This window comes from Lytechinus pictus, chromosome 12 (genome assembly GCF_037042905.1).
Source record: "Lytechinus pictus isolate F3 Inbred chromosome 12, Lp3.0, whole genome shotgun sequence".
Classification (NCBI taxonomy): Eukaryota; Metazoa; Echinodermata; class Echinoidea; order Temnopleuroida; family Toxopneustidae; genus Lytechinus; species Lytechinus pictus.
Window position 1 is genome coordinate 7,539,466 of NC_087256.1, and position 15,710 is coordinate 7,555,175.

The following is a 15,710-nucleotide window of genomic DNA, read 5'->3' on the forward strand; positions in this document are numbered from 1 at the left end:
TGAGGCTGGTTACTATGAGCATCATAATATTTGGAGATTAAAAAAAATGGTAAGTGATCACTAATATCTGAACACAGACTACCCGAGTAAAAAAAAAATGAACCCAAAACATTTGTAAATATATTATCAATAATAGTTTAGCCGTGCTTGATGTAATACGAGTTGAAGTTCTTATAACGCGGAATATACCTAGAACAGAATTAAGCCGAAGGAATTCGTTAACAGTATCATCCTCTTTAAACAAGTCAATATAATCACCAGTTATATAGATATTTATGTGTTCAGTACTTAATTTGTTGATAACATTATTATGAAATTCAAGAAAGGCATCATAATTTCATCCCGAACTAAATACATGTATAGTCAGGATCAATATATTATAGAGGGTCAGACTTAGGTTCCATATACAATATTATAGGGGTAATGTGATAATGGTAACATATCAATAATTGGTAAATTCTGAGCAATATTATAACAAAATGATGCATAGTCATATATCTTGAAAGCAATGCATATGTTACTATCTAACATCATTTCTTAGAACACACACATAATAACATAAAAACAATATAAAACAAAACTTGAGAATAGAGGGGGGGGGGTAACAATAAAGTGATTCTATGTGCACTCCTGCATGTGTATGAATATATAAGCAACAGGATGAAAGTTGGGGATGATGAAATGAAGATACGTAAGACACACTTTGTAATGAGTTTAAATGTACATTTCATTGTTTCATTATTTGGGCAGGTTGGAATCATGATAACATGAATAAATAGATGTAGTATTGTGACAATTTAATTTCTAATTCGAATTAGTATTCATTTCCAACAAAGAATAGACAACCATTACTTAATTTAAATCAGAAAGCATAATGTTTTTAAACATTCATTATGTTGTACAATACAGACACATTATGCAAATATAACTGGATATTGAATTTATATCAATCAATCAAAATGGTGCATGACTCAAATTTTATAGATTAGTAACAATCTAAATAATATTTCATAGATAGTCTAGTTCATGATGAATTAGAAATGTACATGGTGTAAGTCTAATTACAATATGCTTTTTATTGCTATTCTTATAATGATATATGAGTATCTTATGAATTTCGATCGATTGTTGAGCATTATATTTAGTTGATTATTACGTTAACGGGGTTACCAATAATTCTTATTCCTGACTTAGTTCATGACTTCTTTGATATACTCCTCTGGGAGGATGACGTAATCATTTTTTTTTCAAGTAGATGGAATCTTCTGTATTATAGTCTGTCCCTCATATTGGCGACACTAGGCGCCACAGCCACTTTGCATTGGCGCGAACTGGTACCAAGTGGTGAGGCGCCGGTCCAGTGGACTCCTAGCATTAGCCACGGGTTTTTTTAATGAGAAGGCAAAAATAACAGAAAAGTATATTCCATCTGTCATGTTATTTGTCGATATAGGGGATGTAAAAAAATTTCTCCAGATATAATCTCGTTCCTTCTAGATAATATCTTCCCGGAATATCTTATTTCTTTGATATAATTAGCTCGTTCCCCTTGAGATATGAGTTGTCCATCGACATAATTATCTCGTTCCCTCAAGAAAATTATCATCTAGTTTCCTCGAGATGTAGTGTCGTTACCTCGATATATATCTGGGATCACTAGTGAGTCTAATGATTGTATTACATTATTGAGAGTGATTTTCACTTTAACAATCATAAACATGATGAAGCTAAAGGAAATGAAAAAATATATATATTTCACGCCATCGCCATATGAACAACAATCATCGGAAGTGAGCTGATTATTTTGGATTTGTTTTATCAGCTGCTATGTTGCCCTAAAAACATTAAAGACCTTTAGAGGGGACAGGCCCTAAAAGTGCGAAATCAAAAGTGGGTTCCGTTTGGAAGTCAATAAAATAACGATCTTTCGGCTGTTTAGTTTCAGACTTCAACCAACTCCAGTTTTGCTTCACATGCTGATAACGGGTAAGATTCATTTAATGTTATATTCATTCTATAAAGTGTAACATTGATGTCAAAGAAGACATGCCGTTTAGCCTCAGAATATACTTTTCGACGAACATTACGTTTCATTGTTTATGTCCTAATTGAAATATTTGGTTAGTGCTGAGTATTTCGAAAGAAATTAATAGGTGTTTTCCAAGAAGTCACACATTCAGCTCAACTCCAAGAAACGAGGTCGAACACTACAGCATCCACTAACAGTTCAGCGAATTGTGTATTGTGCTAGGTCTAAAATATTGTCAGACTGTCCTGTTTATAAAAATCATAGGGTTCACACACTTGATGGTCGTATTTGCTCCAGCAGTGACTACTATAACGATCAAAGATGAACGCATCGACGATGGTGGTTGCCTTCCTGATGTTAGGCCTCCTGGTGGCGCCATCTAGAGCCTGGCCGGACTGGTGGGACCGCACAAGGGAAGCCTTTCAGGGAGCTTGGGACATGTATAGTGCATACAGGTAGGTAGGCCTACTATACCAACATGGCCCTGGAAAGCGGGGGTCCTTGGGGGTGCTGCGTGAACTATTATCCACAGGCAGCACCCCCTGGAATTCTTGTAGGTGTTAAAAAGTTTTAAAATGTAACCAAAATTACTTATGTTTTGTGGTGAAATCCCCCCTTTTTTTTGCTCGTCAAATATTTCTGGACCAAATAACCTTCCTTTTGTAGTGAAACCCTTTTTTGTTGTCAAATTTACATCAGCACCCCCAGCTAAAAAAAATCGTTCCCATTGCCCTGTATACCAAACACACTAGTTAACCCCTAAATATCTTGTACCCCAGATTCGCCTTTCTTCGAACAGGAAAGTGGTTCCGAATCGCAACTTCCATACCATAAGTAATTAATAGATGTCCACTTACTCGCATGTAGTAGAAATAATGAGAGAGTGTGCCTGCCGCAATATCTAGGTCAATTAAATAACCAATTTCGGCGACATGGCAATGAAGTTCATCAATATTAAAGGGACATCACCTCGCATTCTTATGACATTTGCGCTATTTTTGCCAGTCATACATACGAAAGATCATTTTTAACAATGCTCACACTTCTTACAATTACAAGCTTCGCTTTTTAATAAGTCCCTCATTTTCATTTTCACATGCTAACTGTAATCTATAATTTGTCTTATCATCAAAATGTATCTTGAACAAAAAATTGTATACATTTCATCTATTTCCTACGAATTTCTTAATTGATTATTGAAGTATTCATATGACACTTATTCTGTTTTGTACATTTATACATATGTGTATATATGTTTGTTATGTTTATTATCAGAAAATGGAAGTGAAATAAACTAAACTGAACTGAAACTGAACTGAACTGCATGCATATGTAATTTTGTGGTGACACATAATTATGTGCAATATTTCAAGGGCTCGTAGAATCATCTTATTTATTTCGAGAATCAAAATATTTAGAGTGCTTAAACAAGTCTTCAACTTTCAATAAAACCTTGTGACAATATTAAAGAATAACGTTAAATAGCGCCCGCATAATCCGTTTCGATTTTCTTGTTCAAATGTCATCGATTTATTTTTTTTAATACTTTCTTTTGGGGTGTAAAATAAAGCTTTAAACTTCAGTTTTAATTTACTTGATCAAGCGAATATGCTCACTGACTGACGCGATACCATGATCTGTATAAAAATACGGATCAGTGAGTGGTAACCAAGTGTGTCAAAAAACAAATTAGATCCAAGGTGTCGACTGCGTTTTTTTGGGGAAAAGGGGGTATTTTTCAGTTTCGACGTTTTTATGAAAAGGGGTTACCTTTAAGCTGGTCCTTTATTGTTTACAATACAACATGTACATTTACGCTGTTTAATGGTATAGGCGTAATATAGAAATAGCTTATCATTTAAGAAACCTTGTTCCCCAACAGTGACATGCGTGAAGCCAACTGGAGGAATTCAGACAAGTACTTTCATGCACGAGGCAACTACGATGCCGCACAGCGAGGACCCGGAGGAGCTTGGGCAGCTGGCGTCATTAGGTAACGGAGACCGAACGTAGTTGAAAATGAAACCCTTGAAACCAGTTTATATAAGATAACATCAAAGAAACATATCACTTAAAAGTTCGAGCAAGATTGAATGAATGATAATAAAGTTAAGATCATATGAATATTGGGATCATAATGGTATGAGTATCCTCCAGTTGGCAATGTGACCAAAATCTGTGATATCACACACGTACAACTGCCCCATTATAATTAAGTACATACTGTATGTTCCACTTTAATTTTCTCTTTTATCTATTCTTATGAGATGACAATAGGTCTCACAACATAATATCATCGATCGTGTGTGCTATCAATAAAAGAGATGTCATGGGGTTATATTATTTTTCAGTCTATTGTCCAATTGGGAAGAGAATTGTACCTGTGTAAAATAACGGATCCTGTGAACTTGCATTGCCGATAGGAGGATCTCTGTAGCGTTAGTGTTCTCGAAATGCAAATTCTCATAACTTCCTAATCTTTTATCCAATTTACTCGAACTTTTGTTGATCTTATTATTTCGGGGTGTTTTTTTGCTTTCACACAAACTAATTTGTTTCACAGGTTTCTCCTTTAAAGGTCAAGTCCACCCCACAAAAATGTTGATTTGAATAAATAAAGAAAAATCAAACCAGCAAAATGCTGAAAATTTCATCAAAATCGGATGTAAAATAAGAAAGTTATGAATTTTTTAAATTTTGCTTATTTTTCACAAAACAGTGATATGCACAACTCAAATGAGACAATCGATGATGTCCATCACTCACTATTTCTTTTGTTTTTTATTGTTTGAATTATATAATATTTCATTTTTTTTAGATTTGACAATAAGGACCAACTTGACTGAATCATATAGTATTAAACAATGCTCATTCCACATGTTCCGTGAGGAATTAATCGTTGTTTCACTTGACAATGAGGAGAAAAATAGGATATTCCCTATTTCATATAATAAAGTACAAAATAAATAGTGAGTGGATGACGTCATCGGTCTCCTCATTTGCATACCCAACAGGATGTGCATATAACTGTTTTGTGAAATTAAGAAAAACTATTAAAAAAAACATAACTTTCTTATTTTACATCCGATTTTGATGAAATTTTCAGTGTTATGCTTGTGGATTTTTATCTTTTTTATTCAAATCAACTTTTTGTTGGGGTGGACTTGTCCTTTAAATGGAAAAAAAATAGAGTGGGTGGGGCCGGGGTTGGTCACGAAAAATAATATTGGATGGACTTAAATGAATAGATTAAAGTTTAAAGCAAAAATGGGAAATTAATCTTGACATTGCATTAAGACCAAGCGCTCTGCATCAGTATTTACAGGGGAAAAGATGAGAAATACTGTACTAAATAACGAAATAATAAAACGCAATTTAGCTTTTGTGGTACACTTAACAGTTATTCATCATATATGGATATTATACTATTATGGAGTCGTAATTAAATGCCATCTGCTAACTATGGACTTATAACAGTGTAGGTTATTGAAGTATATATGTGTTTGCCATTATTTTGTTTCATAACACAGCAACGCACGCGAAAGTTATCAATCTGGCCTCAGCGGTCAAGGACCCGAGGATACTGCAGCTGACCAGGCGGCTAACCACTGGGGGCGCAACGGTGGAGACCCCAACGTATATCGACCAGCAGGACTCCCTGAGCAATACTAATTTGGCTGCAAACAAGGGCTGAAGAAAGTTGATATCTGCGCCGGGTATCTGCGAGCCGACACCCCCGTTTTCTGTTATATTAACGGCAGCGAGTCAAATCGCTCGTAAACCATCGATCCTTGCTCAACTCATGGACCTACTAGCAGGTCCATGCTCAACTCAACTCGCAATAACTATAACTTAGGGGAATGAAACCTTTGGAATAAGTAGGCTTGTGTCGAAACAGAAAAATCAAAGAAACAGATCTACGAAAGTTTGAGAAAAATCGGACAAACAATAAAAAACTTATGAGCATTTGCAATCACTAATGCTATGGAGATCCTCCCATTGGCAATGCGGCAAGGATGTGTGATGTCACATGTGAACAACTTTCCCTATGATGGACTATAAAATACCCCCAAAATGTCTCTTTTTACTTTTTCTTATGGTGATACAAACTCTTAGTCCATGATGTATTCTTTAAAAAAAATCTGTATTACATGCCCTCCTAGAGAAAGAACACATGATATACTGATAAATGTAATAAAAGAGGCATTTTAAGTGAAATATATACTAATGTAATGGGGAGAGATGTTCAAAAGTGACATCAAAAAATCTTTGTCACATTGCCAACTGAGGATCTCTATAGCATTAGTGATCGCAATATTCAAATGCTCATAACCTTATCATTATTTGTCCAATTTTTCTCATGCTTTTGTAGATCTGTTTCTTTGATTTTTCTGTTTTTACACAAGCTGTCTTGTTCTGAAGGTTTCATTCTCCTTTAACATTTTCGTTATACATACCCTACATATTTGAGATTTTCAAATCCACACTCTGTTTTCTGATACTCTATAATGGAGGTTTTTATATTTAGTTTTTTTTTTAATGGTCACTAGCTTTTATTATAGATTAATTACGAATCCACAAGGAAGCCATGAACATAACGAATGATCGTAATGTATGTTAACTTATGCATTGTAGAAAGCTGGTCTAAAATGAAATTAAAATAAAATATATTTGTCTCCATAATATTATGCACCTGCAGTATTGAATAGTTCATTACATCAAGAGGCAAACAGAGATAGAGAGAGAGAGAGAGAGGGAGAGGAGAGAAAAAAAAAGAAGGAGCGTCACGGTGGCAGATAGTTATTGGAAAGAAAAAAGAGACAGGGGGAGAGAATATAGGGAAACGGACAGAAAAGGGGAGCAAGCAGGTTGCGATATAACGGCTCGGCCCAGGTAGAGGGGGAGAGAGAGAGAGAGAGAGAGATAAATGGTAGATTGGAGGGGGGGGGGAGACATGAGAGAGGGAAAGAGAAAAAAATTAGACTTGAGAGCGAGAACAGGATACGAAGAGGTAGAAAGAGGGGGAGGGAGAGAAAAATAAGAGACAGAGAAAAAAAAAGAACAATTGAGATTAGAAAATGAACAGAACGAGAGAGAAAGGGGACGAGGAGAAGGGTTCCCAGTCATAGAAAAAAAGATGAACGCGGAAGAGAGAGACGTGTGTTGGAGAAAGGACAAGAAAGTGAGAGAAAGAGAAAGTGATAAAGAAGAAGAAAGAGAGAGGGGGGAAGCAGAATAATGACGATGGTTATAGATAATTAAAGAAACGATGATGTCTGAACCTAAAATTATTTCCGTTGTTATATGCATTTTTGAAGAACTTTTTCCGTGAATCAAGAAGCGCAAATGTTTGTAAAGGTTCCTACATTCTAAAAACACTGAATGAAATTTTACCCAATATTGGAGAGGAAGGGAACATGCATGTTCGCTAGGTGTTTTGTTCACCCCATACTGGGCAAATGCATGTGTAAAGGGTGAATTCAACGCAACATTGCGTAAAATTTACAAAATATTTGGTATCTTTTTACCCAACCAACATGCATGTTCCCATTTTACCCAATATTGGGTAAACCTGTTTTTAGTGTATTGGACATGTTGGGTGAAACTCAGGAACCGATGTCTATTCTTCTATGGAATATTAATCTGCCCAAGCTCGCGGTTTTGTCATTTTTGATACAGCTAATTTTATTACCGACCCAATTACTATAATCTATTACATGAATACTCTAATGCTAAACACACACCCACCCACACGCACACACACATTTGACAATCAGGGACTCACTATACTCGCCAACGTGGGGATGTGTCGGCTGTCGGTCTCATACTCAAAATTGAATTTAATCCACTAACTGGGATCGTTTTCGAACAGAGGTGAGAATTGTTCGCTAACCGAGGACATTTCTTACCACCCTGCACACACAACTTGAGTTTTAACTGACCGAACGGGAACTTTTTTTTTACAGTGCGTTATTATGAAACGGTTTGAAATGAGATGACAAATTGATTGACATGGATTCATGAGCCGGGGACATCTCTTTTACTCCATTCCTTCCCCCCTCTCACCCCCTCTTTCTCTCACACACACACACACACACCCTCACATACACACCCTCACACACATGTTCATCTTTTCTCGATCTTAATATCATTCTCTCCTTTTAACACCCTGTTTTTCGGGGGGGGGGGGTTCCAGTTACTCTAATGTCCTTCATCAACTCTTCACTTGTCACCAAGTAACCGAGGTTTTATTTATCGGCATTTAATTAAATTTAAAAGACTCATACACATTTAAAGAAAAATCCTATACAGACATTAGAACTCTACATAATGACAAAAGAGATCAAATGAATACATAGTTAATTTGAACCGAATTGATAAATTTTGATAAGATTTGAGTCATGTTCACTATGCTGCTTACGATACTTTCTTTTTGTTTAAATAAAATACCCATCCTTATTTAGGCAAGTTTGTTTTTGGAAATTGTACATGGAAGTGATCATGTTTATATTATTTTACTTATTTGTAAAAGATTCTGCAAATCAGCCTCTGACTGCAAATTGATTTCAATAAACCATCACCGATACTAATACGAATGCCATAGTTTTAAACACGTTATGTAATGACTAATCTATAAAAAAAATCCAACTATGCACATTCATAAAACTACCAAATCAATTAGGCCTATTAGGGGTGACTGGGCACTCAGTATATAATGCATAGTGGGTATGTGCCGCGGAGGGGACCCCCATTTTTACACTCAAATTTCCGTTCCAAGGCATAGCATTTTTGTCTTATTGTGAAAAAGAACAAATAAAGCCGCTCCAAGGCATAGCATTTTCTTCTTATCGAGAAAAAAGAAGAAAGAAATCCGCTCCAAAGCTTCGCATATTTTTCATTACGCCGTTCCGGTCGCATTGATCTGCTACAATGAGCTGCAATTTGGTGAAAATTCCATAGGGATGCATACGCACTGCACACGCTGGCGATCCGTTCCAAGGACCCCCATTTTCACAAACTTTGGTAGTTCCGAAGCCCGTTCCGAGGATCCTCCTTTTTGCAATAAGCCCGCTCCAGGGCCCCCGTTTTTTGTCTCGCCCGCGGCACACCCCTACCACTTTTTTGGTCGAGTGCCCCCCCCCCCCCCCGGGTGACTCCATGAAGGACATAGCCTTTAATTACAGAGTTTGACCATTTTGCTTTCAATGCCGGGTTACCAACATGGCGCATAATCTTTTTTAGGCAAGTCAAATTCAAAAGAAATTGCGTCATGTTGGTAACACATTGAAAGCGATAAAAAATAAATGGCCAGCTCTGCAATAATGGGCTCTGTTCCCTCTGGTATGGGATCAGGACGATCGCCCTCTATAAACTGAATGTATCGGAAGAGAGGGAACAAGTCCTCTCGTGGCTGAATTCATGTCCCTGCAAAATATCGTGAATTGTGAGACTTTCTTTCTCAAAGAATTTAACCACTTTTTTCTTGAGTAATATTGATTATTTTTGTACCATGGGAAAGAGTAAATGTTACTCTTTAATATTGATTATCTATTTTGAATAAAATATTTTGATAAATAAGTGATTTTTTTACCTGAAAAGATGCATCAAACAGAATTTTCTTCCTCTGTTTTCACTTGCAAATTGTGCAACATTTTGTGTTTTAAGCACAAACATTATTTATATCATCAGAAAGTTCAAAATCTATACTTTCTTACAATGTCACTCTTGATATGTGGCATCTTTTAGATGGGTCAGCAGCCAGCTTTTCCATCAAGATGCAAGACGAGATTTCTGAAATTTCTGAGTAACATAAAATCCAGAGGTCTGATTGGCTGCATAATGTTTTCCAAACAACAGGCGCGGGTAATATGAAGAGATTACCACATGGTGAGTGTGACCTTACAGCGGCCCAGTGTGGGGAACATTGAAATTTGCGTGGGTGTGTGGTCTCTGACCAATCAGAGCGCAGTATTCTTGTTTTTGAGCTGCTAAATGTACTTTGCCTATGAAAAGCTGGCTGCTGACCCATCTAAAATACATCTTCTCATAAAACTTATATCGTATTAAAGCTAAGATCTTCAGCCTTATCATGGTTTAAAAATTATTTGTGCTCAAACAGAAATTAAGTGTGAAAACAACAACTTTTGTTGCATGAAAAAAAAAATTTTGTTTCATGTTTTAGATCAAAAGTTTTCCCTATATTACAAAATCATTTTAAAAATCCAAACACATGACCTGAAAGTATGATTTTTCTTCTTTACAAAGATACCAAAAACATGAAATTTGGTCAATATTTAGAGCAGCAATGGCCGAATAAGAAGAGGTGTTTTGGTCCGCACCAAGCTCATTAACAATGCAAAAACCCTCTAGTCATGAATATCACTTGGATAAAAGAAGCTACTTTTACAGGGCTTGCCGACTGACTGGGAAGAGAACAGAATCATTAAAAAATAGGTAGAAAGACAAAGAGTACAACAAAGAAGAGCATTCCGGACTGTGCAGCAATATTCTTTAATACCTTTCTCATTCGAAATTAATATAGAAAAAACAAAATTTGTCCTTTACCCATCTTGTCCTTCCCCCCCCCCCCCCATGGAAATATCTTGACATAGTAAGGGGGCAGCAGGTGATGTAATGTAACAAATATACATTAATAGTGCCATGATGGTTTCGAATAATTAATAAATGGAGAATAGGTCGCTAACAAGAGTGTTTCATCATCATTTTTTCCGAAAAGTTGTAAGATCTGACAACTTTTCCTGATCTTGATTGGCTAAGAAGCACTGTTACTATGGTAACTGTCGGATAAAACGGGACTTTTCGAATAAATGGAATTTAGGCTGAACCCACTTGGCCTATAAACGTCTTTCCCGACCTTTCGTTGGAGAAGGCGAACGCATATTTACGACGGAAGTTTATTTTGGAAGAGACTTTTGGGCCCGTCGTCATGGTCGTAAAACTCTGTCCTGCAGTGCAAATTGTGTGACATGAGATTTTTTTTCGTTTCGCATCTGCAAGGAAACATTCAATATGCGTTTCGTGTGCAAAATTCTGGTTGCTACTATGGTAACAGCGATATATCTGATTTAGGACAACTTTCCAGAGCCACATTTGGTTCCTCCCAGAGCTCGAGAGGCCGCCCGGGGGCCCCACTTCCATTGACGAGTGGATACCAGGCGCGACCACGCGTAAAAGGGGACAGAGTGGGCAAGTACGTTACGTATAGGCCTTTGTAACGTTATAAAGGTGTCAAAAACTATGTTAAAAATACTGAAAAAAGTGATATATTTCCAATACTTGTCATGCTTGTAGGGTTTCACAAGCCAAATAGTTGTTAAAAGATGCATTTTCATAATCTGGAAATGCCTTGCTTTCCTTGTTTAGGGTGCTTTTCGAAACTCGTGGTCGTGCCTGGTATCCACTCATCAATGGAAGTGGTCCCCCCGGGAATTTGAATCTAATCCCCCATTTCTGGGGAAAGTAAAACATAATGCCCATTACATTGTGTGCTAGAGGCATATCGTTTGTGTAGAAGGAGTAAACAAAAGAAAAAAACCCGCAAATTTGGCTGGTATTCAGACGTATACATGCTGTGTACGTATCAACGCATGCGAAATGGTTTCAACTGGAGAGGTCATCTGACCCATGGAATCAATTGCCAGTGATTCACCAATAATCCACATTAAATGCAATATCGATTCGATGGATTGTAATGATCTATATCTAAGCCTTAATTCACAAAGTTTTTCCTCACTCAATATGTACTCGATTTGTTTGAAAAAAAAAAACTTTCTTATCTATGTCATAATCTATTGTGGGCCATGCATTTCGAATATCTCCAGCCAGCTGTCATGGTTCGCCGCCGGCTCAGGGGGCATATACGATAATGACCAGACGTATATATGCATGAAAACGGGTGTCGCGTGAAAAAAATTTGCACACGAAAAACAGATCTATAGGGCCTGTGTCACAAAGCTTAGCAAAGAATGTATAACAGCTTTCTATGATTGATTCCATTAATTATAATGTACAATTACTCGTGAAAATCGAATGTACGATTAATCGTTAATTTTTGTGTTAGGGGACCCTAATCTTACCGTCCCACATGTTTGCGAAAGGTGGCCATTCATTGTAGAACTAATGCATATTCTTTCGCCAATACCAATGATTTCGTGTTTGTTTCTTTTGTTGTATTTTATGATAAGAATGAAGTGAATGATAAGCATCCACATGATCCATGCATGTAGCCGAAAATTTCGCATTGAAAATTTAAAAAAATATCGGCGAAAAAGATAAATACTTAGTAGTTTTCGTAATTATTGGATGTCGATTTGCTATGATATGAAAACTAAGGATCTATTCTTGATCAATACGAAGCAAATCTTTGACCCCAAGCATGCATAATTAATATGATTTTTTTCACACCATGTCACTTTTTTATTCGTCTATTGGGCAATGGCATGCCAATTTGTAACATGATCGAGGCAAGTTTTTCAACTGGATGATAGGACGACGTTTATAATTGTGCAAAGCAATAGTTTTATATAATTATGATCTAGATATTTCTCGTGTTTTCATGCTATGTAAACCAAGGTGTTAAAACTTACACCAATTGTTGTCCCTTCATGACCATATACCCTATCATTTGTTGACATTACACCTTATATAGACTTTGAACTTAGCACACATCATGCGTGTGTTATTCACCAAAGGCGGCACCCCATGGTAACCAGATAGATGCTAAGAACTACAAATTTAACCCAAATCACCTTCATATTGGAGTGAAAACCCTTTTTTTCAAAGCAGCCCTCCCCCCCCCCCCCTCCCCCTGTTTAAAACTCGTTCCCAAGGCCCTGGCACAAAATTAATGAGTGGTGAAGTAATAACCGGTGTTTAATTGCTTTAACATATAGATAGCGTTTTTGGTATAAATCTCTATATCCTCTATGTGTTTTAATAACAACAATCAGAATGTTGAGTTAGCAAAGAATTCAACATCACATGAAATCCGTAAAAAAATAATGTTGTGGTTCCCCATTGTCTTTCATTTAGACAAGCCAAGGACACCAAAACTTTTTGTTGTTTGTAAATCGAGACCTGATAACAACATGGACCTATTTTATTTTAATTGGTCCATGATAACAAAGACAGGAAAATATACAAGCCAACTTGCACTATTACAATTTTATGACAACAAATTTTTGTTGTTAATGTCATACAATCTATTCTATGCCAAGTGTTCAAAAACCATTTCACTTACAAATTGAAAGTTTGAAATGACGTAAATTCAAATTTGAATTTTCAATTCAATTCGCATTTATTTCATTTTTAGTAAAAACATACATAATACAAAATATACAAAATTATTAACAAGCGAAAAGGAAGGAGAAAACGAGATCGACCCAAGAACACCTGGCGACGGACAGTGGAGGGCGAAATGTCTAACCTCCGACAGACCTGGGTATCACTGCAGAGACTGGCCCAAGACAGACGGGAATGGAGAGCTTCTGTTGCTGCCCTACATGCCAGGAGGCATAACGGGCAGTAAGTAAAAGTAAAAATGAAACAGGGAACTGCAACAAAAAAAGCCAAGAGGCCTTGTACATGTGCAGTTCCCAAAATATTATGCAGATTGTAAAGAAATGACAAGATGAAATATACATGATATGAGCAAAGACAGTATATAAACTGAGACAAAAAAGACAATTTACAGTAAATAAATGATTATACGCATTCAGATAAAGAAATTGCTTCAATCTTTTTTTTGAATGAATTAACTGACTTACATTCAATTATATCTTTAGGGGTCGAGTTCAAATTCAAAATTACAGGGAAATTGTGTCTTACGGATTTCTTTACATTATTTAACATGCCATAAGTGAAACAAATCTTTAAAAGGGGTATTGTGATGGTGAATTTGGCGATTGAGAGTAAACACTTCATGGACATTAAGAGGTGATTTATTCTGAAAATAAAGAAAACCAAGGAGAGCAATAGAGAGCAATAGATAATACAAATAAAGAATATTAAGAGATTTAAGTTTTCTAAAGAGTGGGGCAGAGTGAGCATGATAATGACATCCTATGCAAATACGAAGGGCTTTTTTCTGCAATTTAAATAATTTGTCTTATTTCATTCGATTACAATTTCCCACAAACGGCAAGGCAATAGTTAAGATATGAGAGCATGAAAGAATTACTAGTGCAGAAGAAGGAAGGGAATCTTTTGATATATACAGGATATCAATACATTTAGATACTTTTTGAGTGACTTTTTGTACATGGGTGTCCCATTGCATATTATAATCGATATATACACCAAGAAAATTAACACTATTTACTTTATCAATGGAATTTTGTCGATTTGAAGTAGTAAATTATTTAATGAATTTGAATTATGAGACTGCCTATGGAAAAAGGTAATATAATTTGTTTTACTAGGATTTATCAATAACCTGTTCGCCTTGAACTATTTTGTTACTTTATCTAATTCAACATTGATATTGTTTTGTAAATTAAGATTATAAGGTTGGTTGTGTATTAAAGTTGTATCATCGGCATACATAATGTAGTCAAATTTCATAGAGGAATGTATGAGATCGTTGATATAAATAAAAAATAATAGCGGGCCGAGTATAAGACATTGCGGTACACCATGCGTGATATTAGAAAAGCCTGATGAACTTTTATTAAAAACAACATATTGGGATGTATCAGAAAGATAACTTTTAAACCAGGAGAATGGTAAGCTCATAACCCCATACTGTTCTAATTTGGAAAGAAGTATTTTTTTATTAACAACATCAAAAGCTTTAGAAAGGTCCATGAAAATTCCAATGCAAAACTTGTTTGTATATAATTATGAATGGCTGTCAAAACTTTATCTTGTAATTCTATCAAAGCATATGCAGTGGAGTGATTTTTTCTAAACCCATATTGCGAATCAGTGAGAATTTCATTATTTAAACAAAATGAATATAAACTATTATAAACACATATTTCAAGCAACTTAGAAATAGACGGCAGAATGGATATAGGCATATAATTATCAAATTTATGAGGGTCATATTCTTTTTAAATACTGTGGTTATCATAGCTATATTTTAAGTTTATCCGGGACCAAGCCTGCAGAGAGGGCGAGGTTAAATATAAATACCAATGGTTTTGTTATATAGAATATAATCTCTTTCATTAAATTAGTACTTAGGTTATCAAATCCAGAAGAATTACTATTGCGTAATGAATTACTTAACTGTATGGACCTCATATTCTGTTATAGGATTTAAGAAAAAAAGATTTGTTAAAAAAGCCAGTAAGATAATCTTCAAAAGAAGAATTTAGAAAAGATGATGATATCGGTCTAGAGCAATTTATAAAATTTATATTATATTCAGTTGCAATGTGTTGTGGAACATAGACCTCTTCAGTTTCGATGATAAAGAAATCTGGCAAAGATGTTCGAGGTTTGTTTAATAATGAGTTTATTACTGACCATGTCTGTTTTATATTATCTTTATGCTGTTTTAATTTGTTAGTAAAGTATGTTTTCTTTGCATGTTTTAATAAAGTATTCAATTTAGTTCTTTATCTTTTGTATTTTCTTTCATTATCCAATGTACTATTTTGGAGAAAATTTTATGATAACGATTTTTCTTTTTAATGCATCTAAATAAATGTGTTGA

At 35.6% G+C, this 15,710-nt stretch overlaps 1 protein-coding gene across 1 annotated transcript; it reads left to right on the forward strand.

The window, feature by feature from the left end:
* The first annotated feature begins 2,143 nt into the window (after positions 1 to 2,143).
* Positions 2,144 to 6,712, forward strand: LOC135153103 (serum amyloid A-5 protein-like). The gene is made up of 3 exons (XM_064107462.1): positions 2,144 to 2,484; positions 3,912 to 4,022; positions 5,560 to 6,712. The coding sequence occupies exons 1-3, from the start codon at positions 2,351 to 2,353 to the stop codon at positions 5,699 to 5,701; spliced, it is 387 nt and encodes a 128-aa protein (XP_063963532.1). The 5' UTR covers positions 2,144 to 2,350; the 3' UTR covers positions 5,702 to 6,712.
* Positions 6,713 to 15,710: the final 8,998 nt, after the last annotated feature.